Raw genomic sequence first — 27,858 nt, 5'->3', positions numbered from 1 at the left:
TTACTGAAGATCATGTTTGGTGTGAAACTTATTTGTCAGGCAGGCTTGGCTAGTCTGATGAGGCCCAGGAGGGGCAGGGAAGGAAAGAAGTTAGATACTTTCTGGGGGAGACAGATACTGTCTTCTGCCTTCCCCCTCTCCACCCACACATTCACTCAGTGTTTATTAAAACACAAAGCAGGGGGCAGCTGGGTGGCGCAGTGGATAGAGCACTGGCCCTGGAGACAGGAGAATGTGAGTTCAAAACTGGCCTCAGACACTTAACACTTACTAGCTGTGTGATCCTGGGCAAGTCACTTAACCCCAATTGCCTAAAAAAAAAAAACCAACCCAAAAAACCACACACACAACAGAAGGGAGCAGCTAGGTTGTGTAGTGGATAAAGCACTGGCCCTGGATTCAGGAGGACCTGAGTTCAAATCCTCTGACACTTGACACTAGCTGTGTGACCCTGGGCAAGTCACTTAACCCTCATTGCCCTGCAAAAAACAAAAACACAACAGAAGACAGAAAAGGTGGCAGAGAGTTTTGTGAGGGCCTCCTGGTACCAGGTTCAAAGAGCAACAGCACATGGGACACAGTTGTTTATTTCAGAAGCTAAGAAGCGAGGGGAAGGGAACACACAGTTGGGATTGGGGAGGAGGTGCCCCCTCCCCAGACTCAGTTTTCCATCTGACAAGTGGGCACCAAGGGGTCAATAAATAAGCAGCACAGCTGGTGGGGCTGGCAGGGCTAGACATCCATGGCCTGTCCGTTGATGACTCTGATGTGATGGATAATGTCCTGAATAGCTCCTGAGGTGGTGCCTTGGCCCCCGATATCTGGAGTATGCATCTAGGAAGAGAAACCCAGATGGGCAAGGGGCAGATCAAAGTGCCGCCATGCCTCGCCATCAATGACAGACACCAGAGGCCCAAAGTGCCATGTGAGTCTGTATGGAAAAGATGCCCAAAAGCAGAGGCCTCAGAGGCAGCCAGGCTTTATGCCTCCAATCCAACAAGAAAACCATACAGAGACCTGGTGGAAGGCATTTAAGTCACAGTTCTCTGATTTAAAGCCGATAGATTCGATACCTTAACTAAGACTACCGACGCAACCCCGAGCGGGAAGAAACAGCCTCAAAAATGTAACCTGTAAGCAGAACCTTAGCCCGCCCCCAGTAGGTGGTAGGGTCCTGGGGCAAGAAAGATGCTAAGCCTCACATTTTCATTGTCCATCGATGCCAGGACAGCCTTGCGGATCGAGGAGGCATATGAGTGGAGCCTGAAAGAGAAGAATGAAGGATGGAGAGAAATCCGCAGGCACCAAGACGGAGGGGAGACAAGACACTGAGTGCCTCACCACACCAGCAGGAAAAGACAAGAAGCCCAAAACGCAAGACCAACTTACTTCAGATGGTCTAGCATCATGCAGCTGGCCAACAGGGTGGCCGTAGGGTTAGCGATGTTCTTATTGGCAATGCTTTTCCCTGTGTTCCGAGTCGCCTGAAAGAAGACAGGGGGTCAGGGATGGAAGGTGGTCTTTGGGAAGGGAATAATTCCAGCTAATTCCCAATTCAATTGCAGCCACTCACCGTCTCAAACACTGCATACACATGCCCGTAATTCGCTCCAGCCACAAGACCTGGGCCCCCAACTAGACCAGCACAGACGTTATTGACGATGTTGCCATAAAGATTGGGCATCACCATGACATCGAACTGCTGGGGCCGAGATACTAGCTGTAGACGAGAGAGCTTGGGTCAGAGAGAAATGCACAGAACTTGAGCTATCCACACCCAATACCCAACATATAGAAGAACCCTGGGGCCAAGTACAGAAGTCCTGACTGTTCTCAGGGACTTTACAGGGGAAAGCAAAACAGACACAGAAATGAAACTTCAAGGGACAGTGGCAAGTAGAGGAGGGGATATGGTCATTGTAAACAAGGTAGGGGAATCAAGAATGCTCAATTCCTCCTTCCTCCTGGGACCACAATGGCTAAAATACAGCACCAAAGATTCTAAAAACCCAAACGCTCAAATTTAACCTCAAATGTCAAAGTGAACCAACCAATCTCAATCAAAGCTCAATCAACCAAGCTCAATCAAAATGAATCATGGTTTAGTTGAAAAAGCTGGTTCACAGTTCTGAGGTTTGGTCCTAGATTTCCCAATAACCAGCTCTTTGCCCTTCAACTCAGAGAACTGGAACATGGCTGAGCTGACAAAGCTCATCTAAGTTCAGCTGAGGCGAATTCCCCCAAGCCACCCAGGCCTAATTCAGAATGGTCTTCTAGCATGCTTTGCGTTATGCTAGGGTGGTCTGGTGAGTCTCTGGCCTTCTGCAAGCACATCCGTAGGACTGGGATCAACGACGCCTAGTTTTTTCCAGCTCTGCCATCGATGGGGCTTTGGAAGGATTATGGGGTTTACTGCCAATAGTGTAGGGAGAGACTAAGCTAGAGCTGTTGTAAAACTCTGGGTCCTGGGGTTAGCAGAGGAGGCTACAGTTGACCCTGGGGGCCGGGAGCCAAGCACCTGCATGGTGGTGTTGTCCACGATCATATTCTCAAAAGTGATGTTGGGATAGCCTGCAGCCACCTCCTTACAGCACTGGAGAAAGAGGCCATCTCCCAGTTTCCTATGAGAGGGACAGAAAGCTTGAGCTGTTCACACGCACTAGAGCATTCACTGAAGTGGTACAGAATGATGAAAAACACACAGGATTGAAACAGGAGACCCAAATTCTAGGCCTGGTTCTGCACCCAGCCTGCTGCGTGACCTTGGGCAATCCCCTTTACCTCCCTGGGACTCAGCTTTCCCATCTGCAAAATGAGGCACTGGGGGTGAAGGGAGGGGGCGGAGAGGTGGGATGAAATAGCATGGAAGGAATCACAGGGGGTGGCAGGAAATGGATCAGTTGTCCGTCCCTGCCCCACCATCCCTACATGATGTTGGCCTTGTGCACGGCGGTCACTTTCTTGCGCCCAGTTTCCTGGGCCAGGCGGAAAGCATACTCAGCGATGCGCAGGGATTTGGCCTTGGTGATGATCTTCAAACTCTCCACCACGCCTGAAACACTCTGTAGGGGTAAAAGGGGGAGCTGATTCTTCTTCCCTTGGGAAGCCTTCAGCTCCTTATGGGGGTGGAAGAGTAAGGCTACTTCTGTTTTTTTGCTCAGTATTTTCTTATTTTCCAGTCACATATAAGGATAGTTTTCAACATTTGTTTTCATGGGATTTTCAATTCCCAATTTTTCTCCCACCCTCCCTTCCCTCCCTCCTCCCCAAGAGAGAAAGCAGTCTAGTATAGGTTATATATGTGCAATCACATTAAACATATTTCTGCATCAGTCATGTTGTGACAGAAGGGTCAGAGCACAAGGGAAAAACCTCAAAAAAGAAGAAAAAAACCCAACAGCCCCAAAGTAGAAACAGTCTGGTTCAATCTGTATTCCTAAACCACAGTTCTTTGTTCTGGATGTTGAGAGCCCCATCTACTGTTTTTTGTTTTTTTGTTTTGGAGGGGGGTCGGGGCAATGAGGGTTCAGTGACTTGCCTACGTTCACACAACTAGTAAGTGTCAAGTATCTGAGGCCACATTTGAATTCAGGTCCTCCTGAATCCAGGGCCGGTGCTTTATCCACTGTGCCACCTAGCTGCCTGCCCCATCCACTTTTTTTTCTTTTTTTGGGTGAGGCAATTGGGGTTAAGTGACTTGCCCAGGGTCACACAGCTAGTAAGTATTAAGTGTCTGAGGTCAAATCTGAACTCAGGTCCTCCGGACTCCAGGGCCAGTGCTCTATCCACTGTACCACCTAGCTGCCCCCTATCCCATCTACTTTTTTTTTTTTTTGCTGGGCAATGGGGGTTAAGTGACTTGCCCAGGGTCACACAGCTAGTAAGTCAAGTGTCTGAGGCCGGATTTGAACTCAGGTACTCCTGAATCCAAGGCTGGTGCTTTATCCACTTCTAGGGTCTGCAGAAATCCTAGCCTGGCCCCTCCCTCCCATGCTAGAAAGGCAGAAGAAAAGAGAAGACATAGGCCTTAGCTGCAGGGAACCCAGTCTTCCCAGTCGTGAAGACAAAACTTCAGCAATCAAGAACCTCAATAAGCCTCATCTTATTGCCTAGAGTCAAACTGGTTTTGTAAACTGACTCACTACAATGTATTTCTCCATACATACAAGCTGTGACCCCTGGCATACTGACCCATGGGGGCTGCCCCAGTTCAGACTACTAGGAGACTTTACTGCAATCTCCCTTAGAAATGGCTTAGGGCCTAGCTTCTTCTTCTTTTTGTTTTTCGAGGCAGAGGGTTAAGTGACTTACCTAGAGTCACACAGCTAGTAAGTGTCAAGTGTCTGAGGCTGGATTTGAACTCAGGTCCTCCTGACTCCAGGACAGGTGCTTTATCCATTGTACCACCTAGCTGCCCCAGGGCATAGCTTCTTAAATTGTAGATTGTGACCCCATGTGGAATCGTGAAAAATATGGCAACAGTAAAAGGTTATGTATACCTGTCGCATAAAAATTTCTCAGGCAAAAAGGGGTCAAGAGTAGATAAAGTTTAAGTCCTGGTTTAGGGGACTCAAAGACATGGTCAGTCCCATGACTCCACAAGGTTCTTACTCCCCAGCCTGACACTCTTCCCCAATCTCCTCACATTTGGCTACCAATGATTCAGGGATATTGGTCTTCAAGGGACCAATTCAAAGCCATTCAAAATCATCTATTACAGGATCAAAGAGGAGCCTCTCCAATGTCCTGGGCCTATCCAGAGTTGCCTTGTTGGCAATCAGTATAGAGACTCTCCAAGGGCACTGCTTTGAAGGCTAACGTTCATTGGGCTGTTTGCAGTTCTAGTGAATTTGTTTAAAAAACAAACACACATGGGGCAGCTAGGTGGCACAGTAGATAGAGCACCAGCCCTGGAGTCAGGAGGATCTGAGTTCAAATCCAGCCTCAGACACTTGGTACTAGCTGTGTGACCCTGGGCAAGTCACTTAACCCCAATTGCCTCACCAAAACAAACAAACAAACAAATAAAATGGCTGTTGGGTCATCTAAGTGACCTCTCTCTACCTACCCCAGCCCCCAGGCTGAGCCCTAGCCCACTCCCCTGCTCTAGCCCCTACACTGAGGGGGATCTGGGGGCTAAGTCTCTAAGAGAAATCTCTGCTCCTAATTCTTCTTTTTCTTTTTTGTTTGTAAATTTTATTTATTTTAAACTTAAGGGCAGCTAGGTGGCGCAGTGGATAAAGCACTGGCCTTGGATTCAGGAGGACCTGAGTTCAAATCCAGCCTCAGACACATGACATTTACTCTCTGTGTGACCTTGGGCAAGTCACTTAACCCTCACTGCCCCACAAAAACAACAAAAACAAAAATAATATATATTTTAAACTTAAAATACAAAATGAGAAAAGAAAAAACAGATGTAGCCATGCATACAGCAGAAAATGAAAACAATCAATTTCCATTTCAAGAGAGCCTATATAATAAATACTACACATTGTTTTCAACGCTGCCCAGCTTTTCTCTGCTCCCTTGTAGGTTTCCTTTGGTCTCTGCTCCTAAATCAATGGACAGCTCCAGATGGGTCAGTTTTATAGGGATGCTGCTTACAGGAATGCTCTGTTCACAAGAGACATACTGAAGCCTTAACTGTCCTGAGGGGCCCACCTGACTATCGAATCAGGCCCAGGTAGGGAATGTAGGAGCAATGGGAAGGACTGAAGCGGTGTTGTCCTAGAGCTTTCCTGTTTATAAAAAGGGGCAGCTCCCCCTCCATCTTCCCAGATGACTGAAGGCCTATTATATCCTCGAGACAGCATCAAGACATTACATAAACGCACAATTTGGGGCTCAAACTGTCCCTGTGATCAAAACAGGATTAAGAGAAATTAGGGGAGCAGCTAGGTGGCTCAGCAGATAAAAAGCACCGGCCCTGGATTCAGGAGGACCTGAGTTCAAACCCAGCCTCAGACACTTGACACTTACTAGCCGTGTGACCCTGGGCAAGTCACTTAACCCTCATTGCCCCCCCCCACCCCTCCCCCAAAAAAGAAAAATTAGGATCAGCAAAACTGGGCATGATAGGTGTGCACTTCCCAGCCCAGAATTTGGCAGAAGTCTCCAAAGTGTCCCTGTAAGACTGTCCCTCTTTACCATATTCTTCTGGTCCTTGAAGATGCTTAACTAGCCTATAATGATCTTTTGTGCAGATAACAAGAGAAAACAAAATGTTTGCAAGGCCATAAACAGGGACAGAAAGATACAAAAGAGTAAACAGGGAGGGAGGGAGAAAAATTTGGAACTCAAAATCTTAGAAAAACAAATGTTGAAGACTGTCTTTACATGTAATTGGGGGAAAATAAAATACTATTAAGATTGAAAAAAAATAAACAATAATTTATTTGTTTTTAAAAATTAAAAAAACAAACCAAAAGGAAGAGAAAATGTCCAATGCAGGGCTACTATAAGAAGGGCCAATGCAGACTCCCCAGATAACGTTCAAGTGCACTGGCCAAACGCTCTCTTCGTCCTAGCTTTGCATTTGCAGAAGCGATCCCGAGCTGGGAGGGGAATTCCGAAGACATTTGCTTACTCTTTCCCTGATGACCAGCTCACACTTGGGATTCCTCCTCTTTTCCCACCCAAGTCCAAGCTTCACTGACCTCTAGCTGCTGAACCACTTGTTGGAGCTCTAACCTACATTTCTAGAGGCTCCTTCCTTGAAAAGTGTAAGCCCCTTCCGTGGTCACTGGCTTGGGGGTATGAGCTTGACCCCTCTCCAAAGAGGGGGCTAAATGTGGTTTCTCACCCAACAGTTATGTTTCTGTTGGACCCTCTTTTCCTGGTGAACAGTAAAAAGGAATTCTTTTTCAAGCATGGATTTTTGTTTATTGGGTACGTCTAACGAATTGACACTGTAGGGAAGAGTCTGTGGGCCACTGGTTCCAATCTGCCAAGCTTCAAAGATGCCGAGTTTGCCAGACTTTTGGAACATTGTAAAAGGAGTACATGCCCATGGACGGATTCTCTCAATAGTTCTGATAAAGAATTGGAAAAGAAAGGCTGCTCTCACTGACAGTTACGTCTGCCAGCAAAGTTGGAGTCTTCTCCAGCTCTGAAACATTCTATGGCTTTTGACTTCCATCTCTTTGGAGAACTCATCGGGGACATCACCTATCACCTGGATGGATCCCCCATGTAGGAGTCATTTCCCAAACCCAAAGACTGTGCAGCTGTCCATCAACCGTTCATTGGTCCTAGCTGGGGAGTTAAGAGGTCTCACCTCATGTTCCAGGCTGCTGTATTCTCCCTCTGTGTTCTCCCTAACAATGAGGATGTCTATATCTTTGTGACGAGTCACCACGCCTGGCAGGCTCTTACAATGGATGACATTGGCATAGAGGTCTAAGCTGGTGCTAGAGACGAAAGGGGAGAGAGGAGAAGGTTCAAACATTCAGCAGGAAACTGCCGACATTTTTCTCACCCCCACCCCCACCCCCATCACGATGCTGGCTCCTACCGGAGAATGTTGTTTCGGGACTTATAGGATGGTGGCAGATTATGGTTGGTTTCGATGTTTCCTAGGGATTACAAGCAAGATAGTCAGCTTAGGTAGAGGGAAGCCACAAGCAAAGCCAAATACCATTTCTACCCAACAGGTCTAGCTCTGAACTTCAAAGCAGGGGAAAGAAGCACTTCTGTGGAAGTGACTGGGCACTGCCTGCCTCATGGGCATTTCCTTCCCATCCAGCTCCTGGCCCTGCACAAGTACCAGGATCCTTGAGAGAATGTGAACACCACACTCCCAACAGGCAGGGCCAGTACTAACAAGATATAGTTTCCCAGGGATCAATGTAAAACGTGGTAACTTGAGTTAAACAAACAAAAACAGCCCCCAAGTATGGCACAAGGCAGAGCTGGCTTGCCATCCATCCCTATGACTTAGGGGTTTTCATGACTGCCAAGAAAATGCATGAAACCTGAGGCTATATTAACAGAACCAGCCCGTCCCAAACAAGGAAGGGAAGAGTCCTTGTGCACTCAGCTTCCGAGGAGGCAGACCAGGGTAGGGAGGGCTCTGGGTACTATACTTTACCAAGAGCAGTAGAAGGAGATGGGTGTATTTAGCCAGGAGAAGAGAAAACTGAAGAAATACCAGCTCAGCCTTTAAATAGGCAAAGAATTGTCACACGAAAAGGGAGCAAGGTTGACTTAGCCCCAGTGGGCAAAACGAGCATGACAAGGCAAGCCAGCCACAGCTCCAGGTGTGTCCACAGTGGACCGTGGACTGCCTCGTAAGGTGGGGAGCTCCCTTATCACCAGAGGCAATTCCGGTACTGCCCGAGAGGTCCGGTAAAGCATCTCCTGTGTGCAGGGGCCCTGTACATTTTTCCCACTCACAGCCCCTCTTTGCCTGAGAAATTTTTACATGACCCTGGGTATATAGGTATAGAAAATACGTATATGTAGCCTTTTACTGGTGTCAATTTTTTGCAACCCTCACATTCAGTTATGTGACCCCATATGGGGTAAAGACCCACAGTTTGAGAAGCTGGGCTCCATGCTAGACATATAAAGATGCCACAAAACAACCCATGACCTTGAGAAGCTTCTAAGCTAAATAAAATAGATTTATTGGTCCAGAGGTCTCTTCCAACTCTTGAGATCTGTAGATTCCCTATTTCAGAGTCCTGGGAATGGAACCCAGGAGTCTTGCTTCCCAACCTGTTGCACTCCCTAAGTGCCTTCCCCTGGCTGGAAGGGAAAGGATGGGGCTCCTCTTCCTCTACCCACCCCCCCCAAACTCAAGGATATTCACAGCTGAGGATGAGGCTCACCCTTCAAGGCTACACGGTTTCGTCGGATGGCCATGACAGCATTGCGGATGTCTTCCTCATCAGCGTTAGAGCTCACCTGTACCTCCTCAAAATCCACGGGCACACAAGCATGTCTGGGGCAAAGAAAGGAGTGTGGAGTGGCCCTCCCTGATTCTGCCAGTTCAACGGACTCCTCTTCCGCTGATCCAGAGCCTGAGCCCAGTCCCCAGGGGAATCATCAGATTCCAGGACAACCTTGTCAGGAAGCCAGCCATCAGCCTGCCCTCCCAGAAGCCTCAAGGCTCTCCTCACTTCCCACTGGATCACCCTCTCCAGGCCTCACACACCACTCAGCAGTATTTATGAAGGCAGGGCTCAGGTCTCTTTCTGCTCCTGCCACACCTCAAAGTCCATCACAGGTGCCCAGAATGCTTTGCAAAAAGATTAGCTCAAGCATTAGCCCAGTAACCACCTCTGGGCAGAGGTCAAGCAGAGCAAGAGAGGGAAGAAATAGTGGAAACAAAGCCAACCCACCCATTGGCAGATGCCTCCTGCTTTAACCAAATTCAATCAGGAAAAATCCTGTTTCAGTTGATCAAAAGCTGGTTCATGTGGTGGGACTGAGGGCAGGAGACCCTCCCCCCCAAGGCTCTTTTCAACAACCTTGTGGCCCAGCTTCTTCAGCTGTCCAATTTACCTTCCTTGGTGGGGAGAAGGTGTCCAACCTACACATTTTATACACAGCAGAAATGAGCCCAAAGGAGAGAAAATCAACTGTCCAAGATTACGAAGAAAGGGCCAGACCTAGAAGCCAGCTCCTCTGGGGTTTATTAGTCCCATGTTCTTTCCCCTCAGTGAGGAAGGTCTACAGCACCCACTAAACATGAGGCCTGACTTACTAAAGAGCTTCCCTCTGCATTGGGGTCTTGGTTCCAACCATTCCCTGGGCCTTGGCTTCTCCAGGTACCCACCAACTTCAATGGATCGAATGATCTCTGAGGGCCCCCTGCCAGCTTGAACATTCTAGAAACTATGCAAAGCAGCAAGGCGAAATGTGAGGTGTACGTGTCAGTGGGCTGAGGAGGGGAAGAAAGAGACAGGCTCATACCTGAACACAGACTTGACATGCAGCATGAGCTCAGGCCCGATGCCATCGCCAGGAATCATGGTCACGGTGTGTCGGCCTCCATACTTAGCAGACGGAGGCTATGGGAAAGAAGGCAAAGGGGTTAAGGGAACACCTTGGGATGTCCAGCAGCCATCACCCCTTATCTCCTTCCTTTCACTGGGAACCAGGCCCCTGACTAGGCTGTAAGAGAGGGAGTCTCCCATGCAGAACCCATGCCCGAGCAGGTGATACCTGCCCACTGTGCCCCAAGTGGGAATGGATGGTACAGAGGTTGGGCTGGAGAGACATCAGGACAGTTCTAGCCTTGGGCATTAGGATCTTTTAGCCCTGGCAAATTCAAACCAGCTCTACCATCCCACCCATCCCAAGGGTCAAGAGTCCATCAGCAGGGCATGCCCAAACCATCTGTGGATGGGCTGGCAACAGAACACCAGCTTCTGCCACCACCCTTCTTTTTCCATAGGTGGAGGTGATGCTCTGCCCACTGAAGTGCCCACCACGGTCCCCACAGGGGAAGATTCTGAGCCAAGTGCTGCCTGGTCTCCCCTATCACCAAAGAGAGACAATGAAAGAGTGGAGAGAAGCCAGGCTGGGCACCTGGGGAAGGCAGAGAAAGGGGCACATGTGCCAACCCTCAAACCCATCTCCAACCAGAAGCAGGAAAAACAATACTCACAATCGTTTGCTGTTAGTGCCACGAACAGGAAGAAGGAGAGGGAAAAAAAAAAAAAAAGGATGGGGTGAAAAGGGAGGAGACAAAAGAGCAGAGGTTAGACTGGTTACCCTGTAAAGCCTGGCTGTTGCTGCTGACACCTGGGCACGGGGATGGGGGCTCATCAAGGCTGGCACTCCCTAGCACAGGACCTCCTCTCCTCCCCTCCCCATCCAACACTGGCTGGCCCCACACAGCAGGAGGCAGAGAAGGGCAAGGTGACTTGGGGTTCTGAGGGGCAGCCTGGGACGGGAGAGAGAAGGGCCCAGCTCCCCTCGAAGGGGCAAACCCGGGGAGGAATGGAGCCGCCTCCTTGGAAGCTCCTGTCAAGCGTGCTGCAGGGACGAGGGAGGACAAAGGGCGGGGGAGCAGAATCCCTGCAGGCACCCAGAAGGACTGAGGCACACACGCAAGACAGGCACTTACTGAGGAGAAGCCCCTGCGGCTGGCCTCCCGGGCACCTAAAACCTGGAAAACAAAAACCAGACCCAAGCTTCCATTACCTACCACGCCATTCCCTAGTGGAGGAGCCGGAGCTCGGGCTGGGCTTTGCTGGCCTCCCTCCTTAGGCCCCCTGGAACTGGTACCACATCTAGCTCGTGACACTATCCCATCATTGCTACTGGGGCGGGGGGGGGGGGGGGGGGGGGGGGGGAAGAGGCTACGACTTGACTCCCAAGAGGCAGCACCCACTTTGTAGGGCAGCTACAGGTACCTGGCAAAGAGCGAACACGAATGAAGGAATCCAATGAGACAATTGGAGAAGTTTGAGTCTAACCTTTGCCTTCTATAGAGGGGCCCGAGACCCAGAGAGGTCACTGGCAGAGCTGACGCTACAACTATCTGGTGATGCTGCCGCCTCTGGGGAGCCGGGTACCCTTGTACATTTGGGAAGTGCCTTTGCTGTTAGGAAGGAGAAAACCAAGGCTTGATAAAGGGAGACCCTCCCCCACAAGGGCCCAGCCCTGAGCTAACTGTGTACTAAAAGACTTCCCTAACTATGGCCTTACAAACACGCCATCAAATAAGTAGCCCAAGAATTCATCCCCATCTTACAGAAGAGAAAAGGGAAGCTCACAGAAGCTTGTCCAGCTAGCAGGGCTACGATCGCTTCTTTATCTAAAAATGTCTTTATTTCTTCTCAAAAAATTTCCCATTTACCCACCCAAAATGGATTTGCTCATTTCTTTTGGATATATCATTTCTTTATTCTAAATAGCCATTTTTCATGCTGGGTGTTTACTGTAAAAAGGGTGGCACACATAGATCAAAAGCTCCGGGAGCCATTATCACCCCCGACCCCCGCCATGGTCCCAAACACTAAATGAGAACTTGGATTGGACCACAAGTGCTGACTGAAAGGAAACCACTCTTTTCAAGGCTGTTGGCAAGGCAGAGTAGGGGACAAGGCCGCCCAGTTCTCTTTGGGATTAGACCAGGCTACAAGAGGCAAGATGCCCCTGGCCTGTCGGGTCAGGTCAACGGACCACCTGTCTCCTAGTTTTCCCTGCACACCCCTCCTTCCCCCTGTAATCAGAGATGGAGGAATACCCACCAGGCCAGGGCCACCAGCTCAGTGTTTCCAAAGGAGAACTAGCTACCCCACCCTAAGAAGCTAAGGAACCCTTTTCAGTCTAGGTTAGACACATAAGCACCCTCCTGGGTAGATTCTGTCCCTAAGCCCAGTTCTGAAAACAAACAACAAAAAAAATCAGGCCAAGATAAGCAAAGCCAATTAGGAGCAATTAGGAAGCTAATTGGAAAGGAAAATAAATCACATGACAGGCTAAGGCCCAAGAGAAGGATTAGAGATCAGTTGGACTGATCTCCTCCAGATCCACAGAACTGTAAACACAAGCCCTCAGGTAGTCCAAGCCCCGTGGTGAACACTCCCTCAGGATGATAGCAGGGAAGCTCGCAGCTCCCCAAAACTGTAAGTGCTCTGCTGTGGTTGGGTCTGCTTCTTATCCCCTCCTGCTCTCAATTCTCCCAAGGTGGGGGAGGGGGCATTCAGTCAGAAGCTGTGGCTTACCTCAGTTTCCCCATTTACTTAAGGTTCTCCCCTCCCTCTGAGACAGCTTATTGTGTGTGCCACCTGCTTGTCTCTGGGTGCACATATCCCTAACTATGATGTATGCAAATCAGTGGCTGATATTTGATTAGAACAATCATCATATGCCCATCGCACAAAAGGGTCCTTGCTAAGCTAGGACAATGAGCTCCAAATGCAGACCTTTTTTATTGCTGGGGCTCCAGGGCAACCTTAACTTCACTGGGCTTGTTCGTGACTGGCAGTGGGCATTTCATCACATACTCATCTGAACCGTTCACTGATGGCTCAAGTCAATCAAATCCAGAAACATTTCTGAAACATGGCCTCACTTTCCCAACAAGACTGTAAGCTTCCCTTGTAGTGCCCCCAACGAGGGATTCTCTGGGTTACAAAGGCTTCATGCAAAAATAACAGTGATTAGTGAGGTCAGCTTTCCAATGAACTGTTTGTAAATGGACAAAGAGGAGAGAATGGTCCACTCAGGAGACTTTCCCTTTGGCCATACTCACAAGTCGCTAACCTGCTCTACAGAAAGGCTGGAATGGCTGTCTCAAGCTCCGGGGAAATGATTTCTCACACTAATAGAACTCCATGACCTATAGAGATAAAGCATCACACTCATTTGTGCTCCATATCGAAAAACTATCATTATCTAAAACCGCGCAGAAATTATTTCAGAATTAGAAATGAGCCACCTCCCTGAACAACACCTGGGGTCCCCCCCCCCCGCCCCAATGGTTAGCCATGGGAAAGCTTTAATCTTACCAGGTGAAATGCCAGATCTTCCTAAGGCCTGTGTACACACTGGTAAATCACCCAGAAAAGAACATTCCATAACAAATTTAGTACTGAGACCAAAGAAAGAAGGACCAAGGGGTGAGCACAGTGGACTGAAATCAAGAATTCTGGCCTTGAATTCAGGCTCTGACACTAGTCTTGGCACCACTGGTCAGTTTCCTCTTCTTTCAAATGGGGATCACAATATCTGATCTACCTCACAGGCCCAATGCAAGGAGAGTGCTTCATAAACTCTAACACAATATGTATGTACACACACACACACACACACACGCACACACGCACGCACGCACGCGGTATCATTATCAGTGCAGACTGACAAGGAATTAAGCCAAGATTACAGAATTTAGCACTGAAAAGCACTGTTCAAATCCAATGCCCTCAATTTACAGATGAGGGAACTGAGGCTCATACAGGTGAAATGACTTGCCTCAAATCAGAAGCTAGCTGAGATTTGAACTCATGTCCTCCCACTTGAAATCCAGTTTGCTCTTCTACATTGCCTCCCCTGAAGCCCATGGCAATCCATAAGCATTTATTAGGCTATAAGCGCCGGGGATACAAAGGCAAAACCAAAGTAGTCAGCCCTATGGAGGGAGATAGAAAATACATCCAAGAGAAAACCAAGATTCTTTGGGGACGGGGAGGGTCCTCCAACTGAGGACATGCGAAAAGGCCTGAGCTAAGCTTTGAGAGAAGCAGATAAAGTAAAATCACAGAATAGCAAAGCTAGGAAGAACTTTCAAAATCATCTAAAATGTCCTCACTTTACAGAAGAGGAAACTGAGGTCAAGAAAGCGGAAGAGTACCAGAGCTCAAGTGTCTTCCCTCTCTGCACTTCACCTTGATGCCTTCCCCAGCATGAAAACCAGCTACCCAAAGAAAATGCCATTTGTGTCCCCACAGGTTGGCTCTAATAATAATCGGCATGTCAATAGGTTCCATTCTGGAAGCTTATAATGCCCTCTGGTCTTTATGAAGACCAAAGGAAAACATAATACCCACTTTCTCAGACAGCAGTTGTTTGTTTGTTTCTTTTTTAGTGAGGCAATTGGGGTTAAGTGACTTGCCCAGGCTCACACAGCTAGTAAGTGTTAAGTGTCTGAGGTCAGATTTGAACTCAGGTCCTCCTGACTCCAGGGCCAGTGCTCTATCCACTGCGCCACCTAGCTGCCCCGACAGCAGTTGTTCCTAAGTCTCCTAAGTCACTCCTGACTCTCTCCCTCTCAGCCAACAGTCTTCTCCTCCTCCTTCTCCTTTACTGGGAAAACCAGCGGCCGTTCATCTGCTCACCTCAAAAGGGCTTTACAGCCCATCTCTTGTCCTTTGCTCTAGTCCTAGCTGGCAGTGGCCCTTCTTGCCCCAAAGTCTTCTATTTCTGCCCTTTCCCACTTTGTTCTCCCCCATCTCATTCTTCCTTTCCAATTTCATTTGATTCTTTCAAGAACCGTGGGAGTTAAGTGCTGACATTCACAAATGGCTTTAAGGTTTGCAAAGTCCCTGTCTAACTTTGGTATACACTGTTGGCCTATTTTATAGATGAAGAAACTGAGAAAGTGTTGGGAGTGAGAATGAGTCCCCCTCTACTTCTTTTAGGCCTCTGCATTAAGGATCTTCTGGCACCTTCCTGGCTTGGCCTGTTTCTTGGCCCTGGCCTCTTCCAAGCAAGCCTCCCTTCCATAAGCCTTTATTGGATCCCCCCACCCCACCGAGTCCACATATCCCACACTAAGGGCTGCCTGGTACTAGGCTCAGAGGCTATTCTGTTCATGTTCCTTTGGGGCCTCATGGGTTTATGCTGCCTCCCCAGCTAGAACGCAGACTGCTTCAGAGCACAGCAGGCTCCCTAGGGCAGTACTGGGAAGACCAGCTGTTCCATCAACGCTGCTTGAATGACTGTCTCAGTAATCTGTAATAATAATGATAACAGTGAGAAAGTTCACATTTTTATAGCATTCTATGGTTTACAAAGGGCATTCAGGGGAATGTAGCCTCTAACACTTGACTGAGGGAGTCGGCTCCCAGCACTTCGAAAAGAGCAACCAGTCTGAGAGCCTCTCACTTTACAGATGGAAAAAGTGAGGCCCGGACAGGTCACAGTGGAAGCAAGCAGCAGAAGCACTAGTAGCCAAATCTTCCAACTGCAAAGCCAATGTGGTTTTAACAGGCTGATCAATGGGGGCTGGTCTGCCATTCAGTTAACCCAGTGCTTTCCTAAGCCGTTCTGACCAAGGGAAGCCTCTTCACAGCCATTCAACTCTGCTCCTTGGCCTGCATCTCCCTCTTTCTTCCTTCTACCTCCCCTAGAATCCCAAACCCTCCTTCCTTTCAAGCAAATTCAAAGGCCACCACGGTGATCAATAAATGCTTTTTTTTTTTATTCCTCTCCCCTCTGAACCTCCCCCCCCCAACACCTTCACCTGTTGCTAATCTTTGTGGGTTTTTTTTTGTTGTTGTTTTTTTGGTGGGGCAATTGGGGTGAAGTGACTTGCCCAAGGTCACACTGCTAGTAAGTGTTAAGTGTCTAAGGCCGAATTTGAACTCAGGTCCTCCTGAATCCAGGACCAGTGCTCTATCCACTGTGCCACCTAGCTGCCCCAACCAGTTGCTAATATTAACACTCTTGCATCCCTCCCCACTTTGCTTCCCCCACTCTTATATGCTTGTGTATTAATTTACATTATAGTAATCTGAGTAGAGGTCGTATCAATTCCAAGCACCATGAAGGAAGGAACCAAATCTTGGTCATACTGGGTATCAAGCAGTGACATAATGCTCTTCAACAAATGCTGAAGTTCGTTATTAGCTTTTTCTTCTCCCCATCTGACACCCCAACATTCCTGATGATGACAACATTCCTTCCCTTCTTTCTCCTTTTCCAGGCTCTTATAAAGGAGTGGTAACTCTCACCAATCTCACCTTTCTACTTTGGCCTTTGATTCCTCCCTCTCCAGTTCTCTTGAGTTCACTCCTCTCTCATCTTGAATCTTTCCCTCACTACTGTTTTGTTCTCTGCTGCTAATAATCAAAAAAGCCCAGGTCCCTCCCATCTTTAAAAAAAAAGATTTCACTTGATCAAAACATCCTTTGCACATACTTATATTTAGATAAATTATTTAATTGAAATGTAACTTTGCAAGGTTTTTTGATCTTCCTCTTCATTCTTTACTTTCACTCAAATGTTTGTAGTTCACATGCGCTGTTCTTCTGGTCCTACCTTTTTTTCACTTTGCATTATTTCCTAAAGATTTCCAAAATGTCTTCAGGTATTAGAGCACAATGCTACATTAATGTTCCACTATTTATCAACCCAGCCCTTCCCCCAGTTGAAGACCATAATGCTATAAACATCTTTGAAGAGATAAAGTGGGTTTTTGCTTGAATATACACCTTCAGAGTATATTCTTAAGGAATCATCAAGTCAAAGGGTGTGATTACTTTTTATAACATTTACTATGTTGCCAGATTGCTCTCCAAAAAGACTAAGTCCAGCCCTTGAAAAAAATCTAACTGTTCATTTATAACAAAAATCACTAAAAAAGAAGAGGATTTTTACTTAACTGTATGTACCTTAAATCAGTAGCCAACATAGTATTCGAAGGAGAGATACTTAGCAGCATGGCTGGGAAAAAAACAATTATAAAACAAAGATGGCGAAGTAAGGGTTTCACTAAATGATGAGGACTGGTGGAACTGTGATTAAGGGTATGAGGGAACTCCCTCTACCAACGCAGATCCACACCACACCTTCTTTGCCACTGTATTCCAGCTGAGGCTGGCTCTCTATCCACTAAACCACACTGCCTCCTTAGCTGGCATAGTTTTGGAGACTGCAACAAAATTGGAAAAACAGATTAGAAGGATTAACTTTGGAAATGAAGAGATCAGTGACTTCTTAACGGCTTAATGCCAAGGCCTTTCTTTTTCGGGCCTCCTGTTTGGGCACGGCGGCTTTTTGATAGTACTTTCTATCCCCTCCTCCTCGATAATCTTTCTGTCACTTGGTTTTGGGGACCATTGCTCTTTCCGGGTTCTCTTCCTATCTGTCAGAGTGCTTGCTACATCTCAGTTTACTGTGCAGAACGGTCAGCTCCACCAGGCTTTTCCTGCTCTTCTCGACCTCTCATCTGCTCCTGCCAGCTCCAGTCTGTCTCTCTCTTGAGGGACAGTCTCACTGCCAGGCACTTTTTGTATGGTGTGTACTGCGGACCTACTCAGGACTCGGAGAATGCTCTGAACCTAGGTCTCCTTGATTCCTAGAGTTTAGCCCAGTGGCTGGCAAATAGTAGGTGTCTATTGACTCCAAGGTCAGGGCACTCTCCCTACTACTACCGCGACGCGGTGGCAGCCCGCGGTCCCTCCACGTAACTGAGTTCGAGCACTTCCCGAGCCCAAAGCAAGGGCCCAGGGACGAGCTCCCAGCCCGTACCACACACCTTCAAGGTGAAATTCGCGGAGCCCTCGCGTCTGTCACTCACCTCCAGGCGGCGGCCAATGAGCCGCGCTAACCGATCCCTCTAGGCCCACCTCGACCAATCAAACCCGAGGTTTGGGGAGAATTCCCGCCCCCAGTTCCGGACTCTGGAGCAATCAGGCCCCCTCGGGAAACTGTCATCGCCCCTCCGCTTCGCCCTCCCTCGCCTCGTTCGACGCTTTTAAGGTTGCTGGGGTCGCCCAGGGAGGCGGCGGCCAACGTTTCTCTCCCCTCAGTCGGTATCGGCCCCCCCCCCGGCGCCCCCCCGCCGGCCCGGAAGCCCTCTCACCTCCCAAGGGCGGCTGATGGCCCCTAGCTTTAAGATGGCCTTGGCGGTGCTGCTGGCGGCTGTCACCACCTTAGTCGCCATAGTTGAAAGTGAATGTCTGCGCGCCGACTCTCGGGAGCACAGGCCGCTGTCGCGAGACTTGAGGGAGGGGCGGGAGAAGGAGGTGGCCACGCCTCCTTCGGGACCGAAAGTGGGAAGGCGGCAACGCGCGTGCGCGTCAGCGAGGCCCGGTTGGACGCCCCCTTCCGGTGCGAGCCAGCTCCCGGCCTGAGGAGGGCAGCCGCGGCCATTTTGCCGAGGAGCCCGTCTCGCCGCAGGAGGAGGAGGCGGAGAAGGCCACGTCAGGGCTGCGCCGCGGCCGAGCTCTCTCGATGGGCGGCCTGGCGGACCTGCCCGTGATTGGCTCGCAGCGGCTGATTACGTCTGCCGTCCGGCCCGGCCCCTCCCGATTAAATTGGCCGGTCCTGTTCTACGCGCTCTCTCTCTCCCGCCCGCGCTGGAGGGAGCTGATGGCGGTCTCCTTGGAGCCCGCCCCGGCCTCCGCCCGCCGAGTCCCGCTCCTCCTGCTGCTCCTCATCGGGCTCTCGGCCTGCTCAGGTATCGGGTCGGGGGAGGGGGGGTAAAGGACACTCGGTCGGGACGGCGCGTGCCCGGGGGGGGGGGGGGGGGGAATCGGATCGGGGCCTCGAGGCCCGCGCGCCGCCCGGGGAGGTGGGCTGAGGGGAGAGGGGGGAGAGGCCTGCAGACGCCCTCGCGGCCTCGCTCTCCGGGGGCCCTTCGGGGCTTGCGCCCGGTCCTCGGGTGGGTGCTTAACACACGTGTCCCCCCACCCGGGAGGGGCTTTGCGGGCCACGTGGATGGGCGCGCCTATTACGTAGGCAGACGGGCCAAGTAGTCTACGTGGCTTCGGAGGGGGGGGGGGCGCTGCAGGCTGCGGTCCTCCCCTACCCCCCCCATTTACTCCGTGATCTGTACCTGGGTATCGAGTGACTCCTGGGCCTAGGGTTTCTCCATATAACCAGAGCCTCCAAGTAGATGCCCTCTGAGGGCCCTCGTATCAAACCCGGGGCGGGGGGGGGGGCTGTATTTTGCTTTCCTCAATACCCCCCAACACTGAGCCAAATATCTGGCGAGTGCTTAGTGAGCCTTTTTGACCGACTCCCCCCTCCCATAAATGAGGGGGTTCAGGCTAGAGGGCTTCTGAAGTCACTCTAGATCGCGGCTCCCCAAAGTTAGACCCTCTTTTCATACCCGAGTCATTGGTTCCCCCCCCCCCCAAATCTCACAGAAACCTTCACCAAATACTAGCCTTTTCAGGGTAAATTATAAGTCGACTCAACCCGGTAGTTAAGGCACCACAAACTAATCTCAACCTGGTTATTTTGTGGTGTTCTACTTGCTTAGGAGTGTGCATGGCTTTGGATTTATGAAAAACCTTCCCAAAACAGGGTTTCTCATAGTGTGCTCCATGCTACAGAAATTGACTACCCCGAACCATTGCCTGGCCTTCTCTGTAGGCCTTAGGCACTGAAGTGGGTAGAACAGGAAGTTGCCAACATATTTTCTTCTCTCTAGGTCTAGCCCATATGATACAGGAAACTTGGCCTGTGTTAACACTGTCCCTTCTCTCTCTGCCACTTCACACAGTGGGGTGAAGTGCAAGTAGGGATCTATTTTATGTTGGTTGTTGTAATTTAACTCCATATTCTCCATTACCTCCACAGCTGAGCCTTGCACGGATCCTGTGATTACTCCTTCCTACTACACCACTTCCGATGCAGTCATTTCCACTGAGACTGTTTTCATCGTTGAGATCTCTTTGATGTGCAAGAATGGGGCACAGGTGAGGAAGGAGCTTGGCAACAACCTTTCTGCAAGAGGGAGGCAAGTGCCCTTGACCCTGGCTTTATTCATTCCTTTAACTTTTACAAGTAAAGTAGCTTTTCACAGCCATAGTCTCTTGCTAGTTGTTTTTTTTTAACCCAACCATATGACCTCATTCCCTGGCTAGACCTTTTTAAATGCAGTCAAATATTTGAGTGCCAGTTCTCTAGAAAACACTTTCAATAGCCAAGAAATCCTGGTAAAATTATATACCATATGAAGAATGGTTGGATGAATTGAGGCTGTTTAGCCTGAAGAAGAGGGTAACAATTATTTTTTTAAGAAGTTGTAGAGGTGGTGCAGTGGATAAAGCACTGGCCTTGGATTCAGGAGTACCTGAGTTCAAATCCAGCCTCAGACACTTGACACTTACTAGCTGTGTGACCCTGGGCAAGTCACTTAACCCTCATTGTCCCACCAAAACACCACCCCCAAAAGTTGTAGAGGGGCAGCTAGGTGGCATAGTGGATAAGGCACCAGCCCTGGATTCAGGAGAACCTGAATTCAAATCTGGCCTCAGACATTTGACACTAATGCTGTGTGACCCTGGGCAAGTCACTTAACCCACATTGCCTCACCAAAAAAAAAGGTGTAGAACTCTTGTAACAAGAGTTACTTCAAATGGTCCTAGAGAGCAGAAGTAGAATTCATGAACCACAAAGTATTATATATACTATAATGCATTACAAGTTACAAAGAAGCAAGTTTCAATTAAGCAGAAGGGAAGAGTTTCCTGTTGATTAGAGCTGTCCAAAAGCAGGCTGGATTGGTTGCCTTGGGAAATCATCCTCCTATACTGGCAAGCATAGCTTGGGACTGTTGCAAAAGATGCCTGCTCATTGGTGGCTTGGATTAGATAACCCTAAGCCTCCTCCCTACCCAGATTCTCTGAGGAATGGCCTGCATTCATAGGCCTTCGAGCTGGGGATAGAACCTAACTTCTAGAGCTGGACTTTTCTCCCCTGGCCTAAGTCACATGGCAGCATTATTCCTAGGGGAAAAAGACGCTTTACCATCCTCAGCCTGTATTCAAATGGGGCAGATGCTATAGCACAGCTTTCTTAAAGCTGGGGTTCTCAAAGGTTTTATGTCTCAGACCCCAGTGGCAGTCTGGTGACCCCATGGACTTCCTCCCAAAGTGTTTTGAAGGATATAAAATACATAGTTACAAAGGAAACCAGTTATATTTGAAATAGTTATTAAAAAAAAGTTCATAGATTCCTCCCCCCCCCCCCCCCAGCTAACTCTAGCTAGTTTCTATTGGCTTTTACACTAAATCATCTGTCCAGCAAAGGTCCAAGTTCTGACAACCTTCTCAAAAAGGCCTTGAGCTTTTGATGATGCCTTTGACAATATTCTGTTCTTGCCCTCACTATACCTCAGGCCAAAAAGAGGAAATCAGCATTTATTGAGTCCCTTCTCTACCCCACCCATTGGGTACTATGTAGAATAGAAAGGGTCTTTTATCTGAACCAAACAACATTCTAGGTATAATGGGGGCTGAGGAGTCTATGGGAGTTCTTCAGGGTTGCAGATTCTATCCTTAAAATAAGTATTCTTGGGGGCAGCTTGGTGGCACAGTGGGTAGAGCACTGGCCCTGGAGTCAGGAGGACCTGAGTTCAAATCTGGTCTCAGACACTTGACACTTACTAGCTGTGTGACCCTGGGCAAGTCACTTAACCCTCATTGCCTGGTGCTTCTCTTCCCCCTCCCCCTCCAAAAAAAGGGGGTATTATTAAGCTGGGGTTAGGAAACTTAGGTGGGTTAAAAATAACTTTATTTTTACCAGTCTCATCCTGAAATTTAGCATTTCCGTCCATTGAGTGTAAGTAACATTAGGAAGAGGAGTCCATGTGCTTCACCATGACTCTGATAGTCTAGATCTGGGGTAGAAGCCTAGGAATAGGGCAAGGCATTATGACTTGAGGGGTGACTTTCCCCAAAAGCCTAGAATCCCCCTGGACCTCAGATGTTTCCAGGGTTCCTTCCCTAGGCATGGTTTTGGATTTCTGGAAGGTCCCTTTCCCATGGGCCTCTCAGAGTGAATTCCATGCCAGAGAAATCAAGCACCCCGAACCATTGCCAGACCTCTGTCTATAAGTCATGAGCACTGATGTGGGTGGCACAATGTGCTTAGCACTGACTATCGTATGTCTCTTCTCCACACGCATACGAAAAGGAGAGGGCTATCTCTTTGACTTCTCTCATTTTGCTTCCCAGAATGTAGCCCTCTATGCTGACGTTAATGGAAAGCAGTTTCCAGTGACTCGTGGCCAGGATATTGGACGCTATCAGGTAAGCTTGGGCTTTTAGAGGAAGAGGTTCGTGGGCTGATTGGGGGGGGGGGGGCGGGCAGGTGGATTAGAAAGATTTGGGATAAGTTGTAGACTGGAGACTTCAGTGTGTCCCTTAGAAGCGGGCCCAGAGCAAAAGGGTGGCAGCACAGACCTTCAGGATTTTTCTGGCTAGAGAGTTCTTGATTCCCTCTGATTTTAGGTATCCTGGAGCTTGGAACATAGGAGTGCCCATTCTGGAACCTATGAAGTAAAGTTCTTTGATGAAGAATCCTATAGTCTTCTGAGAAAGGTGAGCAGGACTTGAGAAGCCTTAGGGTAGTTGTCAGCATAGACAAAAACCCTCCCTTCTTGCAGATGAAGTAGTGACCACTAGGGGGCTCTGTTTACACATGAAATAGGGCGATTGTGTATTTTTGGAGTACAAGATAGAAGGAAGCTTGGTGGGTGGAAATAAGCCATCTTGGTTGGGAGAGGCACTCAAGGAATGCCAATTACTTGACCTTTTTCCCCACCACACTATAGTCCTTGGGCCTTCCCAGTAGCTATTTGACATCATTTCCAGGGACTCTTGGCAAAACCTCTCCAGGGAATGAGGTACTCAGCCCCTATGCTATATCCTCTCTACTCTAGGCCCAGAGAAGCAATGAGGATGTTTCAGCCATTAGACCCTTGTTCACAGTCAGCGTGGATCACCGGGTAAGTGAGAGAATGAGGATCTCCTGTCAGGTGGGAAGGAAAAAGCTGACCTTGTACTTGTGCTGCCCCTCTAAGTACAGAAGAGGGTGGTGCTGAATGATATTATTTGTTTCTTGAGTGGTGGACCCATACCCAAGGGGGAAGACTCCCACAGCAGTCACCCTACCACTACCCTGGTCCTAGTTGTCCTCTTCTCTTTTAGGGTGCCTGGAATGGGCCGTGGGTCTCTACCGAGGTGCTGGCTGCAATGATCGGCATGGTGATCTATTACATGGCTTTCAGCGCCAAAAGCAACATTCAGGCCTGAGCCATATGAATTGAGCTTCCCTGCATAGACGTTTATCTTCATGCAAAATAAAAGGGTTTGTTACTCCAGAAAACAATGTCATGGTATCTCTTCCTTTTGTGGTTAAGGGAATGGGGCCCATAGCAAGATGTCACTTGCCCAAACTTTGGCGATGTAGAGTCTAGTACAAGAATGACAAGTTCCCTGGGCAGGTAGATGGGGGGTGGGGGGGAGTAGAGGAAACAGGTTACTGAAACCTGAGCTGCAAGGAGCACAGCCCAGCAGCCAGCCAACCTGCTGCTACTTCGACTAGCTTCTGCGAGCTTTCTCTTGTCTCAGGCCAGGCTTCAAGGTTCCCCTGGGCCCAAGGTAGAAGGCACCTGCCACTTAATTAATGGTCACTGACAGTCTGCCCAGTGTCCTTCAAAGCAGCCTGTGACTTGTTCCTCAAATGCAAGTGGCTAAATCCTGCCATCCATCCTGACCCTGTCAGTGCTAAGGTTCCACACGGAGAGGTGTCCCATGTGTTCTGGAGCCCCAAAGGGCAAAGTGGAACAGCCCCAGATAGATACCCTAGCTCCCTTGCTCACTCTGTGTTCCAGAGGAAAGAAACTGAAAAAGTTCGTAGTTTTACCATTTCCTTCAGTTGCTGGCAATGAACCTCAACTGTGGAAATGGAAGTTGGGAAAGAAAAGACTGAGTCCAGATTAAAAATCTTTCTTACATGACCACCTCTGGGACACCCCCTGAGCCCCACCTAGCTTCTGCTTAAAGACCTCCAGTTAGGGGCAGGGGAAAGGGGCTACCTGCAAAGCCGCCTATTTGGCCTTTGAAGAGCTGGAATCAAGAAGTTTCTCCAGGCATCAAGCCTCAATTTACTTCTTGGTAATTTCCCCCCTTTCATCATGAGTAGGGCTGTCCTGTCCCACTTCCCAGTCTAGGCTTAAACGTCACCAATTCCTTCCATAGAAGCTCAGGATGTGTGACTCCAGGCCTATGATCCTCTTGCTTGCCTTCCAGATGTTCTCCACCTCAGTGGCCATTTTACACTGTGATATTGCCTAGAACTGAGCAAAGTGCTTCAGATCCTGTCTGACAAAGGACAGGGGAGAGCGGGGTACCTTGTCCTTGATCCCGGAAGCTCTGCTGTGACTGATACACCCAGATTGGATTCAGACAAAGGCCTCCCCTGTCCTGGACTCTTGGATTAAGCTGATACCATTTATGCCCTTGTCTGAGTCATTGATACAAATGACTTGGATATGGGAACAAGTGCAGATTTATGGCAGACTTCATTGGAAGCCTGCCAAGATAACGTTGACCTAAGCACTCATCTGTACATTCAACCTGTTCCAAATCCCTAATTATTGTCCATTCCACAGCTGCCACAAGAATACTGAGATACTTAATCACATACACTCCTAAAATCTGGGTAAATTAGCAATTGTCTGATTAACACCCCTAATTTAAAAGAAAAACTCTTGTAACAAGTGTGCATAGTCAACAACTAAAACATTGCCATATTCTCTATCCATGCCCCCAAATTTGCATCATTTTGAATCTCACCAGGAAGGTGGGTAGCAGGGGAGAGAATTATCCTGGCATCATAGCTTAACAGCTTTTGAACTTAACAGTTTGCTTTGTCATTGAATACATTGTTTTGGCTCTGCTCACTTGACCCGCATCCGTTCATACAAGTCTTACCAGGTTTTTCTGTGCCCGTGCCCTTTATCCTTAAGGCATAATTAACGGGCACCCCTTCACCTTCTAGGCCTTTGCTATTATAAAAAGTTGCCATAAATATTTTCGTACAAATGGGTTCTCTTGATAGTAAATTCCTTTTTTTGTTAATATTTTTTAAATGTTGAATTCTAGAATTCAATTCTAGGAATTGAGTCAAATCCATTGATTATAGTTGGCGGATTTTGATGCATTTTTTCAAATTGGGACATTTGCTGTCCTATGGTGCTTTTGCCAGTTTGTAGGATTTTCAAATGTCATTTAGCAATTACACAGATGTACTTAAGAGCCCCAAGGGCTGCCTACTGATCTTAACATTCTGAATTGGCAGCTGCAGTGGTCATTCAGGGGAAAGTGAGCAACTCTCCCAGCAGTCATTGCCTCCCAAGCAGAGGTGGCAGGGCCTGTTTTTGATCTAGCTAATCTTGGCTATCTGGAGGCATTTTTCTTACCCTCTTTTTTAGCTTTAAAACGCTTTTGATTAGATTTGCCAACACCTTGATCTCTGCTCAGGAATCTTTTTATCCCCAGACTTCAAGGTGTGATCCCATTCTTAGACAAAGGGCAGCTAGGTAGCACTGTGGATTGAGCAATGAGCTACCAGGAAGACCCAAGCTCAAATCCAGCCAGACACTGACCCTGGGCTAGTCATTTAACTGTTGGCCTCAGTTTCTTCATCTGTAAAATGAGCTGGAGAAGGAAATGCTATCTCTGCCAAGAACACCCCAAATGGTGTTACAGTGTCAGACTGAACAGATTCCCAGACACCACCTTGGGCAGTACTTTGGTTCCCTTCTGTTCTCAACCTTCATGCCCATGTGAGTTGCCAAAAGTGGGGAGGATCTGTTTGGATAGGTTTTAAAGCTCTTTCTGATCGTTGCATATGCACTCTAGCAGGCCTATCCAGTGGGCAAATTTCTGCTTGTCACCTAATCAGGGAATCACCAACCACCACTGCTGACCTTTCCACTTGAGTTATACTGTAGCATAGAGAATGGGCAGATAGCTTCCTTGGCCCCCAGCTCCCCCCTTTTCAGGAAGAGCCTCAAACGTGTTTTGGTAAGTGACTCGCCCAGGGTCACACAGCTAGTTAAGTGTTAAGTGTCAGGCTGGATTTGAACTCAGGTCCTCCTGAATCCAAGGCCAGTGCTTTATCCACTGTGCCACCTAGCTGCCCTCAAACGTGGTTTTTAAAGCATTCTTTTCTAAGCTTCAGATGGCCAGTAGTCCTTTTCCTTATACTACCTTACTACCTGATGTGTCCAGTATCCTTTGCTGCAGCTCAGATTCCTTCTGCCCCTCCCCTTGGTTCTTTCCCAATTAAAGTCTCATTTTGTTTTGCTTTGGGAATGTCATTGTCCCTAACAACCTAGACTGGAGAGCTATTAAGTCCTGTTCATCTTTTCCTGGAGGGAGATCGCTCTACACTTCAAATGGAGGTTGCAGTGACTTGACTGTTACAAAAATACAGACATTGTAGGCTCAATGCAAATCCTTGCAAAATTACTGCTCCAGGGGGCAGCTAGGCGGGGCAGTGGATAGAGCACCAGCCCTGGATTCAGGAAGACCTGAGTTCAAATCCGGCCTCAGACACTTGACACAGCCCTCATTGCCCTGCCCCCCCCCAATTACTGCTCTCCATACTGATTGGGAATCTGAAATAGTTGGGGGCATTTACACCTCACCCCTAAATAACTAGTTTAGGGCCTTTACATCCAGTATCAGGCATCAGAGCAAAGCAGGAAGACCTGGGTGGGCTGTCCTCTTGACACCCTGGAAATGGTAGATCTACTCTCGACATCTCTTCACACTTGCTATAAATCAGAGAAGGTGTTGCCCTTTGATAGAGGGATTTGCTTCATCTGGGAATTCCTAGCCCTGTCCTAATGATGGCCCTAGCCACACCAAGTATTTCACTATCAATCTGCTTTGCCCATTCTGTACTTCTTGGATTAGATCCCGAATCCTTGGGCTTCATTCTTCCCTGAAGCCTTTCCCAGAATCTATCTGGAGATAGTTCTCTCGGTTCTCCATTTCCCCTAAATCCTCAGGCCTCTGGAGTCCAGGTTGCCTGCATGGTCTACTCTTCCCCAACCCTAAGAAAATAAGGACTTTGGGGGCAGCTAGGTGGTGCAGTGGATAAAGCATTGGCCCTGGATTTAGGAGGACCTGAGTTCAAATCCGGCCTCAGACACTTGACACTAGCTGTGTGACCCTGGACAAATCACTTAACCCTCATTGCCCCACCAAAAAAAAAAAAAGAAAAGAAAGTAAGGGCTTTAAGGAAAAAAAAAAGAAAGTAAGGGCTTTAATGACTGGGGCTTTCATTTGTGTCATTTCTATCCCTGGGTCCCAACACAGGAAGATGCACTTAAATGTGTTTGGTGATTTATCCTTTCCACAGAAACTTGAAGTCAGCCATTGTTCTCTTCAATCTATTTCCAGCTCCTTTCCAGTCCAGTGTTCATGTGGGCCTTCTCAGGATTCACCCCCAAACTCTAACCTCCTGTTGTTCTGTAGCAACTGACTCCCTTCCCTTCCCTAGCCGACTGGTATTTTAGTGCCCTTTCAGCTCAGTTTTCCTGTCATTTCCTGCTTAGATCAGGAGGAGTATTTGCATCTTAAAAGGTGTCCTCTAGCAGCGGGTGGTCTGCAGCCTGCTTCAACTGACAGATTGTTTGATTTT

General features: G+C 48.5%; 2 protein-coding genes and 2 non-coding genes across 5 annotated transcripts; 3 read left to right on the top strand and 1 right to left on the bottom strand.

Annotated features, from left to right (window-relative positions):
• Nucleotides 1-569: 569 nt before the first annotated feature.
• Nucleotides 570-18,419, bottom strand: IDH3G (isocitrate dehydrogenase (NAD(+)) 3 non-catalytic subunit gamma). 2 transcript variants are annotated; one of them, XM_043974058.1, is made up of 14 exons: nucleotides 18,269-18,419; nucleotides 11,081-11,122; nucleotides 10,619-10,627; nucleotides 10,345-10,488; nucleotides 9,922-10,019; nucleotides 8,835-8,947; nucleotides 7,517-7,577; nucleotides 7,280-7,412; nucleotides 2,929-3,062; nucleotides 2,519-2,621; nucleotides 1,574-1,720; nucleotides 1,390-1,484; nucleotides 1,203-1,263; nucleotides 570-834 (listed from the first exon to the last, which is right to left on the bottom strand). In XM_043974058.1, the coding sequence occupies exons 1-14, from the start codon at nucleotides 18,347-18,349 to the stop codon at nucleotides 733-735; spliced, it is 1,323 nt and encodes a 440-aa protein (XP_043829993.1). In that variant the 5' UTR covers nucleotides 18,350-18,419; the 3' UTR covers nucleotides 570-732. The 2 variants fall into 2 exon arrangements, with proteins under 2 accessions (XP_043829993.1, XP_043829995.1); XM_043974060.1 differs by lacking the exon at nucleotides 10,345-10,488 and having other exon boundaries at nucleotides 18,269-18,417.
• A 142-nt stretch (nucleotides 18,420-18,561) lies between these two features.
• SSR4 (signal sequence receptor subunit 4) lies at nucleotides 18,562-23,526 on the top strand. The gene is made up of 6 exons (XM_043974061.1): nucleotides 18,562-18,865; nucleotides 19,993-20,111; nucleotides 22,374-22,448; nucleotides 22,650-22,739; nucleotides 23,081-23,146; nucleotides 23,349-23,526. Exons 1-6 carry the CDS (start codon nucleotides 18,640-18,642, stop codon nucleotides 23,451-23,453), a joined length of 681 nt encoding a protein of 226 aa, XP_043829996.1. The 5' UTR covers nucleotides 18,562-18,639; the 3' UTR covers nucleotides 23,454-23,526.
• On the top strand, nucleotides 19,679-19,815 carry LOC122734245. Its single transcript, XR_006354045.1, has one exon. It is a non-coding gene; the product is annotated as a small nucleolar RNA SNORA42/SNORA80 family (small nucleolar RNA).
• LOC122734244 lies at nucleotides 22,147-22,283 on the top strand. Its single transcript, XR_006354044.1, has one exon. It is a non-coding gene; the product is annotated as a small nucleolar RNA SNORA42/SNORA80 family (small nucleolar RNA).
• Nucleotides 23,527-27,858: the final 4,332 nt, after the last annotated feature.

Source organism: Dromiciops gliroides, chromosome X, assembly GCF_019393635.1.
Source record: "Dromiciops gliroides isolate mDroGli1 chromosome X, mDroGli1.pri, whole genome shotgun sequence".
NCBI lineage: Eukaryota > Metazoa > Chordata > Mammalia > Microbiotheria > Microbiotheriidae > Dromiciops > Dromiciops gliroides.
The sequence above is the reverse complement of the archived record's forward strand: the minus strand, read 5'-3'. Positions and strand labels throughout refer to the sequence as shown.

Bases quoted from the DNA above. Each gene is read 5' to 3' on its own strand.
- IDH3G (XM_043974058.1), bottom strand. From the start codon at position 18,349: ATGGCGACTAAGGTGGTGACAGCCGCCAGCAGCACCGCCAAGGCCATC. The intron at 3,063-7,279 runs GTGAGACCTCTT...TTACCCCTACAG, and splicing joins ACAGCAGCCTGGAACATGAG to AGTGTTTCAGGCGTGGTGGA. The intron at 1,721-2,518 runs GTGCTTGGCTCC...TCTCGTCTACAG, and splicing joins TGGACAACACCACCATGCAG to CTAGTATCTCGGCCCCAGCA.
- SSR4 (XM_043974061.1), top strand. From the start codon at position 18,640: ATGGGCGGCCTGGCGGACCTGCCCGTGATTGGCTCGCAGCGGCTGATT. The intron at 22,449-22,649 runs GTAAGCTTGGGC...CTCTGATTTTAG, and splicing joins AGGATATTGGACGCTATCAG to GTATCCTGGAGCTTGGAACA. The intron at 23,147-23,348 runs GTAAGTGAGAGA...CTTCTCTTTTAG, and splicing joins CAGTCAGCGTGGATCACCGG to GGTGCCTGGAATGGGCCGTG.